At 37.0% G+C, this 20,602-nt stretch overlaps 2 protein-coding genes across 17 annotated transcripts in view; one reads left to right on the top strand and one right to left on the bottom strand.

The window, feature by feature from the left end:
* LOC126746765 (chitotriosidase-1) overlaps positions 1 to 10,858 on the top strand; it is a 66,088-nt gene extending 55,230 nt beyond the window's left edge. For all 3 annotated transcript variants that reach the window (XM_050455116.1, XM_050455117.1, XM_050455115.1), the window contains exons 11-13: positions 769 to 1,077; positions 10,203 to 10,404; positions 10,471 to 10,858. In XM_050455116.1, coding sequence (XP_050311073.1) covers positions 769 to 1,077; positions 10,203 to 10,404; positions 10,471 to 10,679 — 720 coding nt within the window. In that variant the 3' untranslated portion in view covers positions 10,680 to 10,858. The remainder of the gene's footprint in view (positions 1 to 768; positions 1,078 to 10,202; positions 10,405 to 10,470) is intronic.
* LOC126746775 (group XIIA secretory phospholipase A2-like) overlaps positions 1 to 19,803 on the bottom strand; it is a 149,905-nt gene extending 130,102 nt beyond the window's left edge. The window contains exons 1-4 of one of the 14 annotated variants that reach the window (XM_050455141.1): positions 18,419 to 18,586; positions 16,420 to 16,438; positions 16,279 to 16,369; positions 14,684 to 14,926 (exon numbers count right to left, since the gene is read on the bottom strand). In XM_050455141.1, the coding sequence (XP_050311098.1) occupies positions 14,684 to 14,828 (145 nt within the window). In that variant the 5' untranslated portion in view covers positions 14,829 to 14,926; positions 16,279 to 16,369; positions 16,420 to 16,438; positions 18,419 to 18,586. Of the gene's footprint in view, positions 1 to 14,427; positions 14,623 to 14,683; positions 14,927 to 16,278; positions 16,370 to 16,419; positions 16,599 to 16,630; positions 17,952 to 18,257; positions 18,349 to 18,418; positions 18,587 to 18,612; positions 18,753 to 19,188; positions 19,556 to 19,650 lie in introns of those variants that run through there. The other 13 variants (XM_050455150.1, XM_050455136.1, XM_050455145.1 and 10 more) reach the window with 13 other exon arrangements.
* Positions 19,804 to 20,602: the final 799 nt, after the last annotated feature.

The raw sequence follows: 20,602 nt of genomic DNA, 5'->3' as shown, positions 1-20,602 counted from the left end.
AATTAGGGTAATATAAGTAGGAATATCAATGAAATTAAATAAAGGTTGATGTTAACTTAAAAAGTCATGAATCATAAAAAATATTCATTATTTACATAAAGAGCTATTTACTAAGTATATACCCTTGAAATATGTTTTTTTTAATCATTATAAATTATATAGCTTATAATTGGCAATACTAAAGTGTTAAATTTCATGTAAATTTCTCATTTTTAAAATGCAATAAATAAAGATCAGTTGGTAGGCACGTCACTGTTACGGCATTGAGAAAAAAAGATAAGTTCTGGATCAGAATAGTCCATTTTTTTGCAAACTACACACTGCCGAACCATCACAAATTGTTTTTCAATAGTTTTTTTAATATAAAAATGTCAAATATCACGAAAAAACACTAAAAGGGAAACAAAACACAAAGCAACACTGCAACGCCAAACATGAATGAAACCCTAAATTTTGTTACGAAGGGGAGGAGTGACGACCGCGCTATGTTGTCAAGTCGTTATCTGTAAACGAAATATTGACCGACGTTTTAGAGTACCGCGTAAATGGATACTAGGACGTTTTTAGAAGGCGGGCAACGTTGCTTTGTTGCTAAAAAGATGTATGTGCGGCCGAAAATGTAAACAGTTGCGTCTCTCCTTATTTATATGTCTATGCATTAAATCCACTAACTTGCTCTAAATATCCCCCAAAAAACTCTATAAAGCGAGATATAATCTTATAGAAGATTAATTTTTTTTTACAAAAATCTCTTAACTTGCCTTATAGGACTACTCGGCCCGCGAGTGGGTAAAACAGGGAGCGCCCAAAGAAAAACTGATGATCGGGATGCCGACGTACGGGCGCAGCTTCGAACTGGTCAACACCACGCAGTTCGACATCGGGGCGCCGGCCAGCGGCGGCGGCAAACCCGGCAAATACACCGCGGAGGCCGGTTTTATGAGTTTCTACGAGATCTGCGAGTTCCTGCAGGAGGACAACGTCACCCTGGTGTGGGACAACGAGCAACAGGTCCCGTTCGCTTATCGGGACAATCAGTGGGTCGGATTCGACGACGAGAGGAGCTTAAAGACCAAGGTACGTTTTTCAATTCAGTATTAATAAATAAAAAAAAAAATCCTTGCTGCGACCCTGACTTTTTGACAGCTAGGTAACAATAACAACGCCCAAGCCTCATTCGTGTATATAGTTAGAAAAGTTTATAAAGAACCGGTGACATCAACAGGCGGCAAAATCCGCGCATCTCGTTATTCTATCATCGATCGGGTCAGATGACTATGTCGAGGTCTGAAGACAGTGGAGGCGGCACACTTGTTGAAATTATTAATATTTGTTTGTACTAGAGTTAAAATAGCCCTAGATTTTTAGTAGGTATAGAACTAATAAGCGATATTATAAGTGCGTTTGATTTAGTTGAAATACCAACTAAGAATGCATATATTTGAATTTAATTGCTCCGAGATTTGTTTAAAAAAATGTAGATAAATTAAAATGATATTTTTTAGCATTGTGATGTGCCCATAAAATATCTAATAAAAAATAGTTTTATTACAAGAGGATGCAGTTCGCTAATTATTTTTAAAACAGGACTTCGAATAGGGAGCTGAAAATTATTCTTTATTCGCATTTTTTTTTAAGGATTAGATATTTTAAACGACTTGTGTAAAGAAACAAATTGGTATAAGCTTAAAGTCTTATTTCATTATTTTACATATTATATACTTTTTTAATTCACTATCTGATAGTGTATTACAACCTAAATCAGATTCATCCAATGAAGACCATTCAATCTCTTCATCAGATGAGCCTGTATTTACTGTAAATTTTAAAGAATCCAATGCTTCATCAAAAAGGTGATGACTTTCGAAATATTGTTTTTCTATGTTGTCTATATGGTTGCAAATATTTATCGACTCCTCATCATTCGAAATTTCTGCCTTGTCAAAGTTTCGACATCCGCCAATTTAAAAGTGGAATTTCTGCTTGCCACCCAATTCCTAACAGTTGCCCAAATTTTTTCTATCGGATTAAGGTCTGGGTGATATGGAGGCAAACGTAACACAATGTGTCCATGGTTTTCCATTAGGTCGTCCAACTTGGTTTTTTTTATTTTCAGACACTATTTCATATAACTCTGTCTTGGTGAGTTTTGCATCAAATGTAAAATTACGTTCCTTGAGCCAGTCAACTATTTCCTGCTTTTTACTTCCAGATGTAACATTCTTGACTACAGGCACATTGTGATAAGCTGCATTGTCTAATACTAGGACGGAATTAGGTAGTAAATTTGGAATTAACAACTGATTTTCGGCCCATTTCATGAAGTTGTGATGGTTCATGTCATCATGATAGTCTCCGCTTTTTGACCCTAAAAAGAGAAGAATAAAAGATTTTAAAATAATCAAAATATCAATATTGATAATGGTAAAAGGTTGACTAAATATTATAGGTGAAAATATGGGTAGGGAACTGGGACTGAAAAGTATAAGTACCCGCTTATCCAATCAACGAACCAAGAGTATCATTTCTGCGTATTACATTTTAATATCATTTTTGGTATTACTTTATATAGAAATAACTAAAAAATTATACCTGAGCGAAAAATCAGTAACCCATTATTTACGAAACCATTTCTTCCTCCAGCATTAAATTCAATTTTTTTCAGCAATTTTGATAAGGTTGATGTACTTATAGGCTCTTGAATAATAGCCCGATCAAGAAGCTTTTGAAGTATTACTGGAAAGAAAATAACATAACATAATATTTAAAAATGTAAATAAATAAATATACTCTATATGGTTATTTTATGTCAAACCCAAAAAAATACTTAACAGGTGCCACTTTTGTCTAAATAATAAAGCATTCTGGTGTTATATTGCAATGTAGGATAAGTAATTAAGTAATTACTGGGGTTTTACAACTGACTGAAATATACTGTACTTACATTTTAGAGTAGGTCTTCTTTTTTCAACTATGTAGAAATAATACACTATTTGTTTTATATCTTTAATTTGGGTCAAAGTAATGTTACCAATCTTCTGAGATTTTCTTAACCTTTTTTTTCCTTGGACTGGTAAAGGAACAGGAAGGTATATTTTCTATATCTTCTGACTCTTAGACCACTCTTCTGTAAGTTGACTGGGATACTCGAGTGACAGCTAACGTACGTTGTCTAAAATAATTATATTCGCGTCCAGTCCGAATATATTATTTCTATTATTTTACCATGTAGTCCGCTCTCAGCGGCAACCCTGGCTGCACCGTTCTATTTATAGGTTATAAATTCCAAAAAACAAATAATCTTCACGCGTCGCGTCTCCCTGCCACCTTCGTCCCGAACACGTACTCATTCGTTTTCGGTGCACCGTAGACTGCGGTCGATTATAGCAAAAAGCGACTATTCGCCGTTCATCGCGTGCCACCTAACCCATGGAATTACGAAAATAAAGTGTTTGGCGTTATTTTCCTTTGACTATATAATACGGATTTTTTGTTATGTTATAGGTCTCCTCTTCGTGTTTCGTTGGACCATATTTTGGATTTGGGTTATTGTTTTGTGCATTTTAGTTATGGGAAGGAGAGAGAAGTCAGGTCGGGATAAAGATAGGAATGTCTCGAAACATAATAAACATAAGCGCAGACGCCGTAGTTCTAGCCGTGAGGGTCGTTCTCGGAGTAGAACTGTCTCACAAGAAGGTAAAGAGAAATATGATAATCGTAAACGTGTCTATCGTAGCCGCTCACCTAGTAGGGCTGGGTCACGTAGAGACTCACATCGATCTCGTTCCTCGCTTCGTAAGGGTTGTTCTCAGAGTAGAACTTCCTTACGTAAAAGTTCTTACTGTGCTCGACCTCGTCACCGTGAAAGTCGTTCTCCTAGTGAGACGGATTCACGCAGAGGTATGACTTCACCTTCTATAAGCGTAGTTCGTTCCCGGAGTGGTTCGTTTTCGCAAAAATCTAAGGCATTAACACCGAACAGATCTCCTAGTGTGGGCATATCTTTATATAGTCGAATGAGCCTCGACACGCATATTACAGAGACAGACAATCCTATCTCCAACAGCACAACACAACCGCCGAACGGCGCGAGCGTATCTGATGAAACCCAAGATATTTTGGGACATAACCCGGAAAAAGATAAAAAACCGCAATTTATTTTGCACAAAGCGGTAGAACCTGTATGGACCAATATTCTAACCTCCGGCTTACCTAAGGAAGACTTGGATAAAATTTATAGCAAGTATGATTTACCTCAAAACGGTTTATTTTCTCCCCCCAAAATTAACCCAGAACTACAGCCTAGTATGAACAATTTATATATGATGCGAGACCAGACCCATACTAATTACCAATTAGGACTAAGTAGAGTACTTTCAGCTTTGGGCGGTTCAATTAACAGTTTGTTAGAAGGCAGTTCTGACATTCCCAAGCCTGTGCGGGATAAAATTTTGACGTGTGTTGCTGATTCAGGCCACATGGTTTGCAACATTTTTCATGACATGTCACAGAAACGACGGCAGCTCATTATGCCTTTAATGAATAAGCAAATAAAAAATGCTATAGAAAAAACCCCACCGGGGGAATTTTTATTTGGGCCAAATCTAGCCGAAAAGATACAAGCTGTCAAATCAATGGAAAAAATTGGGAGAGATATATAAAATACATATATTATTAAAATATATTAAAACGTTACCGCCATTTTCATCCTTCAAAAGAAAAGCAGGAGGGGGAGACAAACCATATTCCACCACTTCAGGAGCGAGCAAGTTAAACTGGAGGCGCCCGTTCCACCAGAACCAGAGGAGGGAGATGAGAACACAACAAGGGCGCTCCTCCTTTCCGAAAAAAGCACCTGTACCGAGCAAGAGGCGATAAGTGTAAGTGGGAGCGTTTTCGCCGGTCGATTAAAATTTTTTAATTCAACCTGGAAAACAGTAACCCAGAGTCCAACAATTTTATCCTGGGTTCAGGGTTATAAAATCCCCTTTTATCATACACCTTCTTCATTTAGTCCCTCTTACCATAATTTTCGGATAGCGAAGTTAGTTCATTGGCTGTAGCCATTGAGGAACTTTTGAGTTTGGGAGCTATAGTGAAATGTAAACCTACAGAGGACCAATTCATTTCCCCTATATTTTTAGCCAGTAAACCAAATGGCAAGAAAAGATTCATTCTAAACCTCAGAAATTTAAACACATCTGTTAATGCAGCCCATTTTAAAATGGAAGACCATCGAACCGTGTTAAGACTGTTAAGACCAGGCGTATTTATGACCACTGTGGACTTAAAGGACGCTTATTTTTCGATACCTATCCACTTATCCCACCGGAAATATCTACGATTTTATTTTAAAGACAGCTGTTAGGAATTTACATGCGTTCCGTTTGGTCTTTCATCAGCGCCATTTTGTTTTACGAAACTTATGAAACCAATAATTTCAAAGTTGCGACAACAAGGTATCTTATGCGTAAATTATTTGGACGACTATCTCTTATTTGGGGAATCTCCAGAAGATTGTCTTAAAAATACGCATATTTTAATTAACTTGTTACAATCACTAGGTTTTACTATAAACTTTGAAAAAAGCTCTCTAGAGCCTAAGAGAATCCAAAAATTTTTAGGATTTATATTCGATTCCACGCAAATGAAAATTAAATTACCTCAAGAACAAATGCAAAATATTAAAAATCTAGCAGTTCAGTTTAGAACAAAACCATCATGTAAAATAAGGGAATTTGCTAAATTTATTGGCACTATCGTTTCAGTTTGTCCTGCTGTAAAATACGGCTGGTTATATACCAAATCACTAGAACGAGCAAAATTTTTAGCACTTTCTCAGAATAATTACAATTTTGAAGCATCAATGCTTATTCCGACTTCTGCTCTCGAAGATATCTCCTGGTGGGAACAAAATATTTCAGCAACCTTCAATGACATTAAAACTGATAGTTATAAAATTGAGATTTTCACAGACGCTTCTTTATCAGGTTGGGGCGCGTGTTGCGCTCAAGAAAAAACGCACGGTTTTTGGCATAATGATGAAAAAGACTTACATATTAATATTTTGGAACTAAAGGCTATATTATACGGGATTAAGTGTTTCGCGAAACAACTGTCTCATTGTAACATTCTTATACGGTGTGATAACACCACTGCTGTATCATATATTAACAGAATGGGTAGTATAAGATTTATAGAACTGAACAGAATTACTCGACAGATATGGCAGTGGTGTGAGCAAAGAAACATTTGGCTTTTTGCGTCCTATATTAGTTCCTCAGAAAATTTTGAGGCTGACGCCGAATCACGTCAGACAGCTTCAAATACAGAGTGGGAATTATCCAGTAAAGCGTTTTATGATATAAAAAATAATTTTGGAGATCCAGAGATAGATCTTTTCGCTTCATTTATAAATCGTAAATGCAAAAAATATGTTTCTTGGCGACGTGATCCAGAATCTATAGCCGTAGATGCATTTACGATAGATTGGAGTTGTTTTTACTTCTACGCTTTCCCTCCTTTTAACCTTGTTATACGGACATTACAAAAAATAATCCAGGATAAAGCTGAAGGAATATTGGTGGTCCCCAATTGGGTTGGCCAGTCCTGGTATCCTCTGTTTTCCAGGTTGATTGTAGGCGACGTTTTACACTTTTCAGCATCATCCGATTTATTACTTTCCTCTTCCAGGGCAGTTCATCCACTATCACACCAACTTTTCCTGGTGGCCGCAAAGTTGTGTGGGACTTGTTGCTAAACAAAAATATTCCAGAAGAGGCTATCTTAACCATTTTGTCATCGATCACCAAAACTACCTTTACTCAATATAATATCACGTATAGGCTTTGGTGGAATTATTGCCACATACACAAAATCTCCATCTACGAGGCCAACATCGGGGATATTTTAATTTTTCTACAAAAAATTTATGAGGAGCATAAATATAAGCATGGAACAATGAATTCCCACAGATCGGCATTGAACCTTATTCTTACCAAGGACATTGGACAAGATCCCATAATTAAACGGTTTATGAAAGGCATATCTCGATTAAAGCCCTCTCAACCTAGATATAACAACATTTGGGATCCGCAAACTTTGCTTTCCCACATAGAGTCTCTACCTGAAACGCTGAGCTTGCAGCAGCTTTCAGGAAAACTGGTCACTCTATTGGCCTTAATCACAGGCGGCCGTTTGCAGACAATTTCACTAATCAGATTGTCGAACATCGTCGAGGACGAAGAAAAAATCCAAATAAATATCACAGATCCAATTAAGACAACGGGATTAAATAAGTGTCAACCGACATTGTATATTCCTTTCTTTAAGGATAATATTAAACTCTGTGTGGCCACGACACTTAAACAATATATTGATGCTACAAAGCCGTTGAGAAAAATTAACCAGGATTTTATATTCTTAACGGTAAAAAAGCCTCATAATTCAGCTAGTAAACAATCCATAAGTAAATGGGTTAAACGGATGCTATCTTCAGCTGGTATTGACACCACAACATTTAAGCCGCATTCAACCCGACATGCGTCTACATCTGCGGCTTTAAGGGAAAGAGTACCTCTGGACACAATTTGCAAAACAGCTGGATGGTCAGAACGATCTTCAACTTTCGCGAAATTTTACAATCGCCCTATATCAGATAAAACTGTTTTCGCTAAGGCTGTTTTAAACTTGTCACGTTCAAGGTAATTAAGTTTCCTGATTTTTAGTTAATATTACGTTTCTTTTGGTATATATACCTACCTTTTTTGTTCCTAATTAGGATAAAACTTTTAGTCGCTAGAAAGAATACGACTAGGAATTAAACATTTTTTATAATACTGTTCTCTTAAATCTTAAGAATGGAAAATAAGTTGACTTGTTATACCCATTTATGTAATATACATATAAACATAATGCAGTTTTCATTACAAATTCCTGAAATAATTTTTTCTGACTATACTGTTTAGTAATTTTATTAATTATATAATTAAATAAAATAAATAGACATTTCGATATTAGACTCTCTAATCAGCAATTTTTAAATCTTTAAACAACTACATGGTAAAATAATAGAAATAATATATTCGGACTGGACGCTTCATATAATTACGATCGAACTTCACTTAGGTAAGTTCGTTTGATCGTTAAATTATATACTATTATTGTAAGTTATCAATAAAATAAAAATTAAAATTTGAAAACATCCTACAATAAAATACGAATTTATATTGTTCACTTACCTAATATTTTTCAAAGGAATAGTAATTCCTTGCTCTGCTTCTTTTTTCATAAAAGCTGCCACGTTAGAAATATTCTCTCTCCTTTGGCTGTGAGTTATTTGTCCTTGTTTGCCTACTTTCTTAGGTGACATCTAAAAAAAATTAATATACACATGCACACTCTAGGCATCTTTGGTACATGACCCGATCGATAGAATAACGAGATGCGCGGATTTTGCCGCCTGTTGATGTCACTTTATAAACTTTTCTAACTATATCAATCTACAGCACCCTCCAGTCACGCTGATAAGTTTTTGAATGTAATCTAGGGCTAGAATGAAAATAGGGAAAGCATCAACTGTTTCTACTGTATTTCATATTCGTGGGACTCCTTGAATCCCCCTTTTGTAGTACAACTATGAGGAATTTTTTTCAAGCAATTGGTACGATAATTCTTAAAAAGCAATTACTATAACTTTTTGACTACTTACTAACTAGAAAAAATTAAATAATGATATTCTTCCAGGCAGTTGAATACCATAGAAGCTCTAGGGCCTTTGCATAGAGATCTGTATTGTAAATGTCTAAAAATCATTATTCAATTTATTCTAGACACTTTAAGTTTGTTAATCCAATTTAATTGCATAGGAAGACTTTGAAAATATTCATCTCTAGCAGTTCTAAAGTTCAGTAAAGGACTAATAGAGAACAATTTTTCTTGCTTTAACTGTTTGTTTGGAAGAAAATCATTATTTAATATATTAAAGGCAGTTAAGTAATAAGTGCCTTTAAAGAAATACACATTGACCATAACCAATTGCTTCAAATAAGTTCAAATGCCTAGAAAAGATTATTTAATTTATTCCAGGCAGTTGAATACTGCGCTCATTCCTTTCAATCTTTCACTCGATCCTTTTAGCAGGAAATGGCTTAATTTAGGAAGAAAAAGGTTTTATATGGCCATCACAATATCCCGATTTAAACCCAATTAAGCACCTTTTGGGAGATATGCATCTGAAGGCATCGAAGAATCATGATCAGGGATAGTTTCTAAGTTAATCCATTCTTAGGTTAAAAGGTATTTTGATAAAGGAAGGGCGTTTATTAGCAAATGATTTCATATATGAACGTTTCTCGTGACTCTCTGATTTAGAGAGAATTTGGTCAACAAATGTCCAAGGGACACGCATATTGCAGCATCAAGAATTTGATTAACTAGCGGACGTTTTTGGGCATGACTTGGAAACTACTTAAAGGATTTTCATAATTTTTTTACAGTAATATAGTCGAGTTCCCGAAGATGAATTCAGAGGGCAAAAATGCTCCCAAGGGAACAATTTGGGTAATTAGATCGATTTTACTTGGGACCCTTTCCTAGCAAGTCAATAAAGGGGAACCACGCAAACGTAGAAAGTAAAAAAGTTAATATACACATGCACACTCTAGGCTGTACCAAAGATAATACTACTACGTAGTAGTAGTATTATCTTTGGCTGTACATATATACCTACAAGTTAAATACCTATTATTTTGTCACTTAAAATCAAAGTATATTTTAAATAACAGTAATTAATTTTCATTTATTTTTTTAAATTATTAGACAATTGAATAATTTAAACCAATTTTACTTACCTTTTACAATAAAAATCGGATAGTCTAGTTAAAAAAAACTATAGTCTATTTCACTATTATACTAAAAAAAAAAACACACAACAGATTTTAAATGCCTTATAACACGATTAACTCACTTCCCGTACGAGACGACACTGAGTAGGCCTTCAGGCTACGTCATAGGCTTTAAATCCCGAAAAGCGAGAGAAAATATATTGCGGTCGTCTTTGCTCTCTGCCACCGGATTTTCTATCGATTTTCTGTTGAAAAATGGGTTTGTGCGCATATTGAGCAGCCGGTTTTTTTATAAACTTTTCTACCTATACTTTTTCTCTCTTTTTTTGTTTCTCACAATTATCCTTATTAATGCAGATGGCCTGGTTGAAAGAGGAAGGTTTCGGTGGCATAATGATTTGGTCAGTAGACATGGACGACTTCCGGGGTTCCTGTGGGAACGGCAAATATCCGCTCATAAACGCGATGACGCAAGAACTGGAGGGATACAAGGTGAAATTGGAATTCGAGGGTCCGTACGAAACGAACGTGGCCTCCGGACAGTACACCACCAAAGACCGTGAGTTTAATTAATTAATTTATTATATTCGTGTATTAATTAATTAATTTGTTGTTCGTGTTGTAGCCAACGAGATCACGTGCGACGAGCAGGACGGACACATAAGTTACCATCCGGACAAAGCCGACTGCAAGATGTACTACATGTGCGAGGGAGAGAGGAAGCACCACATGCCCTGCCCGGTGAATCTCGTCTTTAATCCGAACCAAAACGTCTGTGATTGGCCCGAAAATGTGGAGGGGTGTCAGGAGTTCACGCCTGCGCCCAGCAGCTAGTTTTCGTCTTCTTCTTCTTCTTTATTTGTTAAATTATTATTTAGTGGTCGTATTTGGGGCTCCTCCGTATACCGTGATTTTAAATTATTGTAAATATACTTCTGTTTTAGTGATTTTAATACGCGCCAAGTTTGTGGGCTAAAATGAGTTTTTTCAAAAAAAAAAAATAAATAACGAAAGCCCGACATGTTATTTGTGGTATATTTAAGAATAATTTTAGGTTAAGTTGTAGATTGTAAATATTTTAAATAAATCTTTCACAAAAAACAACATATACTCTTTTAATGTAGACATTATGGGAACTTGACTTTCCTCGACCTTGGCCTCAACCTTCTCCTCTGTGCCTCTCATGCAACATGACCTTCACGCGACCTTGAATCACTTTCTTGTCTCTATCGTGACCTTGACCTAATTTTGATTCTCTCATGCAACATGACCTTGACGCTGACCTTTACTTGACTTAGTTCTGGACTAGACTTGATTTTTACACGCTTCAAACACTGTCACGTCGATTTTTACACTCGTCACAAATTTTCACGACGATTTTTACATTTAATCTTGACGTAACCTTGACTCTCTTGTACAGAGTGACCTTGGAACTGATCTTGAAATTTGACTTGATCTTAACCTTGTCTCTCTTATATTGCGCGTCTCATCCTAACTTGGAGTTTACCTTGACGTAACCTTAACTTCACCTCGATCTTGATCTTCCTCGTCCTTCTCGTGACCTCTGTCTCTCTCTCTCTCTCTCTCGTGCATGTCTGTGTCTCTCTTGTGCGACGTGATCCTGACGCGATCTTGACATGACTCTCTTTCTTAGACATGACCTTGGCTTGTCCTTGATGGTCTTATGCACGCGTCGGTCTTTGTCTTCCTCGTTTGACGTGACCTTGACTGTCTTCTGTGACGTGACCTTGAAATTTGACTTGATCTTAAACATGTCTCTCTCATATTGCGCATGTCACTCTCTCTCTCTTGTGCGACGTGATCCTGAAGTCTTTGTCTTCCTAGTTTGACGTGACCTTGATTTGACCTTAACTTTTTCGCGCGACGTGACCTTGAAATTTGACTTTTCTTTGAAATTCTTATGCATGCATCTGTGTCGTCAAAGGACCGTGACCTTGATTTTCCTTGATCTTGGCTTCAACCTTTTGTGCATATCTCTTGCCTTGCATGACTCTCTTTCCTGTCTCTATCGTGCGAAGTGACCTTGACCTAATTTCGACTCTTTCGTGCGATGTGACCTTGAACCTGACTTGACTTAGTCCTTGAGCAGACTTAATTTTTACACGCTTCACGACGATTTTTACATTTGATCTTGTCGTAACCTTGACTGTCTCGTGGGACGTGACCTTGGACCTAATCTTGAAATTTGACATGATCCTAACCTTATTTTTTTCATATTGCGCATGTCACTGTTTCTCTCTCGTTCTTCTCGTGACCTTGACTCTGTCTCTCTTGTGCGATGTGATCCTGACGCGACTTTGACTTGACTCTTTCTTCGACATGACCTTGTCATGTCCTTGACTCTCTTGTGCATGCATCGGTCTTTGTCTTCCTCGTTTGAGGTAACCTTGACTTTCTTGCGCGACGTGACCTTGAAATTTGACTTTCCTTTGAATTTCTTGTGCGTGTAGCTATGTCGTTAAAGGAACGTGACCTTGACTTTCCTCGACCTTGGCCTCAACCTTCTCGTGCATTCTCTCTTATGCAACATGACCTTGACGCGACCTTGACTTGACTGACTGTCTTTCTTGTCTCTATCGTGCAACGTGACCTTGACGCTGACCTTTACTCGACTTAGTTCTGGACCAGACTTGATTTTTACACGCTTCAAACACTTTCACGACGATTTTTACATTTGATCTTGTCGTAACCTTGACTCTCTTGTGCGACGTGACCTTGGAACTGATCTTGAAATTTGACTTGATCTTAACCTTGTTTCTCGCATATCGCTCATGTTGCTGTCTCTCTCCCCTAAGACATGACCTTGAATCTCATCCTAACCCTTAACTTTACCCCGATCTTGACATTCCTCGTCCTTCTCGTGACCTTGACTCCTGTCTCGTTTGTGCGACGTGACCTTGGAATTTGACTTTTCTTCTTTGAATTTCTTATATATGCCTCTGTGTCGTCAGAGGGACGTGACCTTGACTTTCCTCGACCTTTGAACTTAACTTTCTCGTGCATGTCTGCGTCTTTCTTATGCAACATGACCTTGACTGCCTCTCTTTCTTGTCTCTCTCTTATATTGCGCATGTCACTGTTTCTCTCTCCTGCGACGTGACCTTGAACTTTGCCTTCGACGTAACCTTAACTTTACCTCTTGACATTCCTCGCCCTTCTCGTGACCTTGATTCTGTCTCTCTCTCGTGCATGTCTGTGTCTCTCTTGTGCGACATGATCCTGACGCGACCTTGACTTGACTGACTCCCTTTCTTCGACATGACCTTGGCATGTCCTTGACTCTCGTGTGTATGCGTCGGTCCTTATCTTTTTCGTTTGACGTGATCTTGACTTTCTCGCACGACGTGACCTTGGAATTTGACTTTTTTTGAAATTTTTATGCATGCATCGGTGTCGTCAAAGGGACGTGACCTTGATTTTCATTGACCTTGGCCTTAACGTTCTCGTGCATATCTCTCTTATGCAACATGACCTTGACGCGACCTTGACTTGACTGACTCTATTTTCCTGTCACTATCGTGCGACGTGACCTTTACCTAATTTTGACTCTTTCGTGCGACGTGACCTTGGAACTGATCTTGAAGTTTGACTTCTTCTTAACCTTGCTCTTCTCATAGTGCACGTGTCACTGTCTCTCTCTCCCCTGCGACGTGACCTTGAATTTTATCCTAACTTGGAGTTTACCTTGACGTAACCTTAACTTCACCTCGATCTTGATCTTCCTCGTCCTTCTCGTGACCTCTGTCTCTCTCTCTCGTGCATGCGTCGGTCTTTGTCTTCCTCGTTTGACGTGACTTTGATTTGACCTTGACTTTTTCGCATGACGTGACCTTGAAATTTGATTTTTCTTTAAATTTCTTATGCATGCTTCTGTGTCGTCAATCGTGCATGTCTCTGTCTTTCTTACGCAACATGGCCTTGACTTGACTGACTCTCTTTCTTGTCTCTATCATGCGAAGTGACCTTGAAGCTGACCTGACTGGAACAGACTTGATTTTTACACGCTTCAAATACTGTGACGTCGATTTTTACATTTGATCTTGATGTAACCTTGACTGTCTTATGTGACGTGACCTAATCTTGAAATTTCACTTGACCTTGACTCTGTCTCTCTCTCTTGTACGTGATCCTGACGCGACCTTGACTTGACTCTCTCTTTCTTCGACATGACCTTAACTTGTCCTTGTCTTTGTCTTCCTCGTTTGACGTGACCTTGCACAGTTGACCCTGGACAGGACCTTGACGTCAGGCTCTTTCTTTGCTCAGACTTTTTCATATTTAACATTGTGTAATAAATGTAAGACGATTGGTCGTTTGGTTATTGCATTTGTACGATGTTTCACTACTAAGACTATTGAAAAATGCACTAAACCAGGGGTATATACAGTATTTTAGAAGCGGGTAAAATTTTCTTGATACCCATAAAAATCGGTATCAAACTGTCATGAAATTGGTGGCAAAACATATTTTAGATTCCTCTATGTTCTACAACCTCTGACAACACCATAGATTGCCTCCTCACTTCTTAACATTGTCAGATCGTACAAAAAAAAGACAACAAAAAATTTAATAAATTTATTAACATACCCACCGAATCACAATTCACTCCTATCACCTCCACTTGTATATTTACTCTTCTTATCCTTCCTCCGCCTGATGTCGTCACAGTAACAAGCGTTCTTTTGGGCGTCCTTGTAGGACTTACAGCCAAACGTTAAGGTGCCGGTGAACAGCACTTTGGCCGCCCCTTTACACGCTAAAAAAACATTAAAATTTCAACAATCACTAATCACTAGACAGACCTAAGTTTTACTTGCTTTTGGTCATCGCTTGGCCCCCCACCGACTTACTATAACCGTCACAATGCCTATAAAGGCACCGCTTAAAGTCCAAGTCGCACACTTCCTTGTCCGCGTTACAAGTATCGTAACAGATATCGTGGGTGTTGCAACACTCTTCCATTGCGGCGAACGGTAAATAGTCCGAGTTGATTTTGAGGCCCAGGGAGCCGCAACCGTCTTTGCTAGGGATGTGGTTACGATTGGGTTTAGGCAAAGCACCTAAAAAAAACGACACAAGGATCGGTTGAATGTCATTCAACATGAAGGATAAGTTGCTTAAGTGAGTCTTTCATGTATGAAGAGTAAACATTAAGAATAATAGATTGGGCAGTACAGGATTTAATGGCCAATATGGAACATGGAACTTAAGGCAAGAATATCTTAATCGCACAGTTTGGCAGCAACTGATTAAAATAAAGGAGGAATAAATATTAGGTGATTCAACTGCCTGGAATAACAGGATAAATGTATGGAACGACTGCCTGGATAAATGTAAAAAAAAACTTCCTGGAATAACTGGTTCTAATCAAAAGGAAAAATAATGATTCTACTGTCTGTAATAATGACATAACGATGAACTTTTGACTCTGAAATCATAACTCTATTGATGTCTGCGAATATTGATATAAAAAATTCTTGGTTTATTTGCCTGGAATTAAAGGAGAAAAATCTATGATTCAATCAACTGCCTGGTATAAAAACAGAATAATTTAAGATCCAGTGCCTTAAGTCATAGGCTAACGAGAGAATTTGTCTGGTTATTCTATGCTTGAGTTAATAAAGAATAATATAAGGGTATAGCTGCCTGGAATAAACAAAATAATCAGGAATCTTGTGTATTCCAGGATTATACTGTCTGCACCAATTTCTCACTCAATTGCCTGGAATAACAAGAAGAATTTAGAATTCCGTTGACGTCTGGAATAAGAAGGGAAAAATTAACGGTTGACCTGCCTGGAATTACAAAGAGAAATTGTTCATTACTGAACTGCCTCGAATTAACTTGACTCAACTATTATTTGATATTATAACAAATCAATTATGTACCTATTATGACTCAGTTGCCCGGAATAGTGCCTTGAATTAATAAAGAATAATGCACGGCTTAACTGCCTGGAATAAAAAGAGAAAATGAATGGATTTACTGCCCGGAATAAACAAACCGTCATGAATCAAGACTTGAGTAAAAGCGGAGCAATGCAGGGTTCTTCAATTGCTTTAAATCTGAGGAAAAACTAATGACGACTCAATTGCTGAGAATTAAAATCTATTGTTCAAGTACTTGGAATAGAACAAAAAATCATTCGTGTTTATTTGCCTAAAATAAAAGAGATTATACACTATTCAACTGCCTGGAATTACAAATTAATTATGAAGTTCCGACTCATATTTTTGGAATAATTTGAGGATAAATGAAGAATAATCCAGGGTTCAGCCCCATGGAATAAAACGAATGGAAATAGCACTGGAATAAACACTTAAGTATAAATCTTCTCTTGAATACAAGGGTAATGTTCCAGGACCCTATTGGCTGGAATAGTTAAATAATAACGATTTTGTGACTCAATTACCTGAAATAAAGAGGAAAATTTATAATTTACTTGACGTTTAGATGAACTTGAACTGCCTGGAATGGAACCCACATAATTTATGTTCAACTGCCTGTAATTAAAGAAAAAATTTTCGGTTAATTTTAAGCTACATAACCTCACTTGATCATCGTGCCATAACCTCAAACTGTCTGACTCCTGTCACTTATCAAACATTAATTCAAATATAATAGTGAACCAATGCAAGGAATTTACTATTAACCGGCTTAATGGGATCCTTATAAAGTTGTTAAATTAAATTCCAAATTACTGTGCAACCATAACCTCCAATAATAGTATACATGAAACAGAGAGAGAGGTTTAATTTTCTTACCTTCGAACACTGCCTTTCTCTCTCTAACCTATAAACTCGGAGCGGTCGTGTGACATATGTCAAAAATATATTTGTCTCTCTTTGTGAAAAGGTGAACGTAGATGGCGCAGATAGCGTTGCCGCCATAATTCAAACCTCATAACACGAGCCCTATTTATTTTAATTAAAATCACTCGTTATGACTTCGAAGTCGGATAATTGTTATATATGACTTCTGTGACATAACTGCTGATTTTAATTAAAATGACTAAAAGGACGTTTGAATTATGGCGGCAACGCAATCCGCGCCTTTTACGAAGAGAGAGACAAAGATGGAAATCAATCGGACACAGTTCCACCATTCTTTGGTTGTCTCTGTTTAAAAGCACATCCGGATCCTAAAACATTGCCTTTCTCTCTCTAACCTATAGGAATGTGACACAGTAGGGTGTGACATATATCATTTGTCAAAAACATAACCCCACAGGGCCACCATAACATCATAACCTCAACGAATTTATCATTGTTTCTAACCAACACCCGCTGAATAACTAACCTGATTCGCGCCTGGAATAACCGGATACATGTATGGAACGACTGCCTGGATAAAGGTTAAAAAAACTTCCTGGAATAACTGGTTCTAATCAAAAGGAAAAACAATGATTCTACTGTCTGTAATAATGACATAACGATGAACTTTTGACTCTGAAATCATAACTCTATTGATGTCTGGGAATATTGATATAAAAAATTCATGGTTTATTTGCCTGGAATTAAAGGAGAAAAATCTATGATTCAATCAACTGCCTGGTATAAAAACAAAATAATTTAAGATCCAGTGCCTTGAGTCATAGGCTAACGAGAGAATTTGTCTGGTTATTCTATGCTTGAGTTAATAAAGAATATTATAAGGGTACGGTATAGCTGCCTGGAATAAACAAAATAATCAGGAATCTTGTGTTGTCTGCACCAATTTCTCACTCAATTGCCAGGAATAACAAGAAGAATTTAGAATTCCGTTGATGTCCGGAATAAGAAGGGAAAAATTAACGGTTGACCTGCCTGGAATTACGAAGAGTAAGTATTCATTACTGAACTGCCTCGAATTAACTCGACTCAACTATTAATTGATATTATAACAAATCAATTATGAACTTATTATGACTCAGTTGCCCGGAATAGTGCCTTGAATTAATAAAGAATAATGCACGGCTTAACTACCTGGAATAAAAAGAGAAAATGAATGGATTTACTGCCCAGAATAAACAAACCGTCATGAATCAAGACTTGAGTAAAAGCGGAGCAATGCAGGGTTCTTTAATTGCTTTAAATCCGAGGAAAAACTAATGATGAATTTTTGACTCAATTGCCTACAATTTAAAGAATAATCCATTATTCAACTGCCTGGAATTACAAATTAATTATGAACTTCCGACTCACATTTTTGGAATAATTTGAGGTTCAATCATCTGTAATAAATGAAGAATAATCCAGGGTACAGCCCCATGGAATAAAAACGAAAAATTCTATGGAATCTACTGCCTGGAATAAGCACTTAAGTATAAATCTTCTCTTGAATACAAGGGTAATGTTCCAGGACCCTATTGGCTGGAATAGTTAAATAATAACGATTTTGTGACTCAATTACCTGAAATAAAGAGGAAAATTTATAATTTACTTGACGTTTAGATGAACTTGAACTGCCTGGAATGGAACCCACATAATTTATGTTCAACTGCCTGTAATTAAAGAAAAATTTTTCGGTTAATTTTAAGAAACATAACCTCACTTGATCATCGTAGCCATAACCTCAAACTGTCTCTGACTCCTGTCACTTATCAAACATTAATTCAAATATAATAGTGAACCAATGCAAGGAATTTACTATTAACCGGCTTAATGGGATCCTTATAAAGTTGTTAAATTAAATTCCAAATTACTGTGCAACCATAACCTCCAATAATAGTATACATGAAACAGAGAGAGAGGTTTAATTTTCTTACCTTCGAACACTGCCTTTCTCTCTCGAACCTATAAACTCGGAGCGGTCGTGTGACATATGTCAAAAATATATTTGTCTCTCTTTGTAAAAAAGGTGAACGTAGATGGCGCAGATAGCGTTACCGCCATAATTCAAACCTCATAACTCGAACCCTATTTATTTTAATTAAAATCAGTTTTTATGACTCCGAAGTCGGATAATTGTTATGTTCTGACTTCTGTGACATAACGGCTGATTTTAATTAAAATGACTAAAAGGACGTTTGAATTATGGCGGCAACGCAATCCGCGCCTTTTACGAAGAGAGAGACAAAGATGGAAATCAATCGGACACAGTTCCACCATTCTTTGGTTGTCTCTGTTTAAACGTACATCCGGATCCTAAAACATTGCATTTCTCTCTCTAACCTATAGGAATCTGACACCCTACTGGGGGTGTGACGTATATCATATGTCAAAAACAATAAACAACCATAACATCATAACCTCAATATCATCATACAACGATTTTGTCCTTGTTTCTAACCAATAATACCCGCTGAATAACATAAATAACTTGTATTGTTGTTCTGACTCACCTGATTCGCATTTAAAAATGCATTCTTCCTCCACCGCGGCATCGAACACGTCATGCATCGTCCTGAATTTCTGTGCCACGGTAATCACTTTCTTCAAGACATCCCCGAAGACGACCTCTGCGCTCACTATCGCCTCCCTTAAGTTACCCAACAGTCCGGAACCGTAACCCGAGTAAACGTACCCCAAGAAAGTTAAAACGTACACCGCCACTTTACCGTATGGGATATTCATTGTTTTTGTTTTAGGGTAGAAAATGTAGGGTTATAAGGACACTGGATTGCCCGCTAACGGTGGTGGGGTGCTCTCTTGGCTAAAATTAGAAGTTGCCCTATATTATGATACGTGGGTTAATTTCACTGGCGTTTGCTAAAAAAAAAAAAAATTGGTTAATTATAGATATAGATGCGCACGTTTACCTGGAAAAGCACTTATTTATAAGCTCGTTTATGCAAAATACTTACGTGATAACGGTGTGACTTACTGGGGCCCCTCTGAAAGTTTTATTAAGGAAATAAGTGTACGGGGGCATCTTTATTGGATGCTTAAAAATAAATAAACAAATTCAACTGTCAACTGTCATGTTGTTTTACGTCACTATCAATTTTTATTCAGTGTTGCCAAAGTGTATTTGGGGTTAGGGCTGTTATATCCATTCATACCAGGAAGACTTATACCAAGTTTATTGAGGAAATTTAGGGGCTAAACCGGTTCAGTTTTTTAACTAGTGTTTATATGAGAGGGATCCACCTTAAGATTAAACAACTGTCTACTATTGCCAACCTATGAATTAAAAAAAAATAATTGGTTGACCTGACTAGATTAGCGTCACGTGTAAACTTAGTAGTAGTAGTAGTATTATTATTTTTTTATTAATAATAATATACATACAATGCATTATTACAAGTCAAGTCACTTACTTACAAATAAGGATAAAAGATAAAATACAAATTAACAAGTTTTGCCCAAAAGCATGATAAAATATAACATCTAATCACAATATTTGCACTAAACCTAAAACACTTAACATACATTCTTATTAAGACAATATTAACATATAAGATTAAAATTAAAATTGGGATGAGAAGTACTCCTCAAATGAGTAGAATGCACCCCTCAAAAGATGCATTTTTATTTGTTTTTTAAACTGCGGAAGGCTAAGAGATTTAATGTTTGTTGGAAGACAATTATAAAATTTTGGTGCAAAGTATCTGGTTCCATTTCTTGATCTCTCAAGCCGGCTAAACTCAGGCACTAGCTCATTACAATTCCTAGTTTCATAATTATGAAAATGTAGGTGGGTTCTATAGTGATCCAGATTTTGGTGAACACGCAACAGGCACTGCATAATGTACACGGACGGCAAAGTTAATATTAAAAGATTCCCTACAGTCATCTCGGTAACCCTGACCAGTC

Source organism: Anthonomus grandis, chromosome 18 (genome assembly GCF_022605725.1).
Source record: "Anthonomus grandis grandis chromosome 18, icAntGran1.3, whole genome shotgun sequence".
Lineage (NCBI taxonomy): Eukaryota > Metazoa > Arthropoda > Insecta > Coleoptera > Curculionidae > Anthonomus > Anthonomus grandis.
This window is presented reverse-complemented; position numbering and strand designations above follow the sequence as displayed.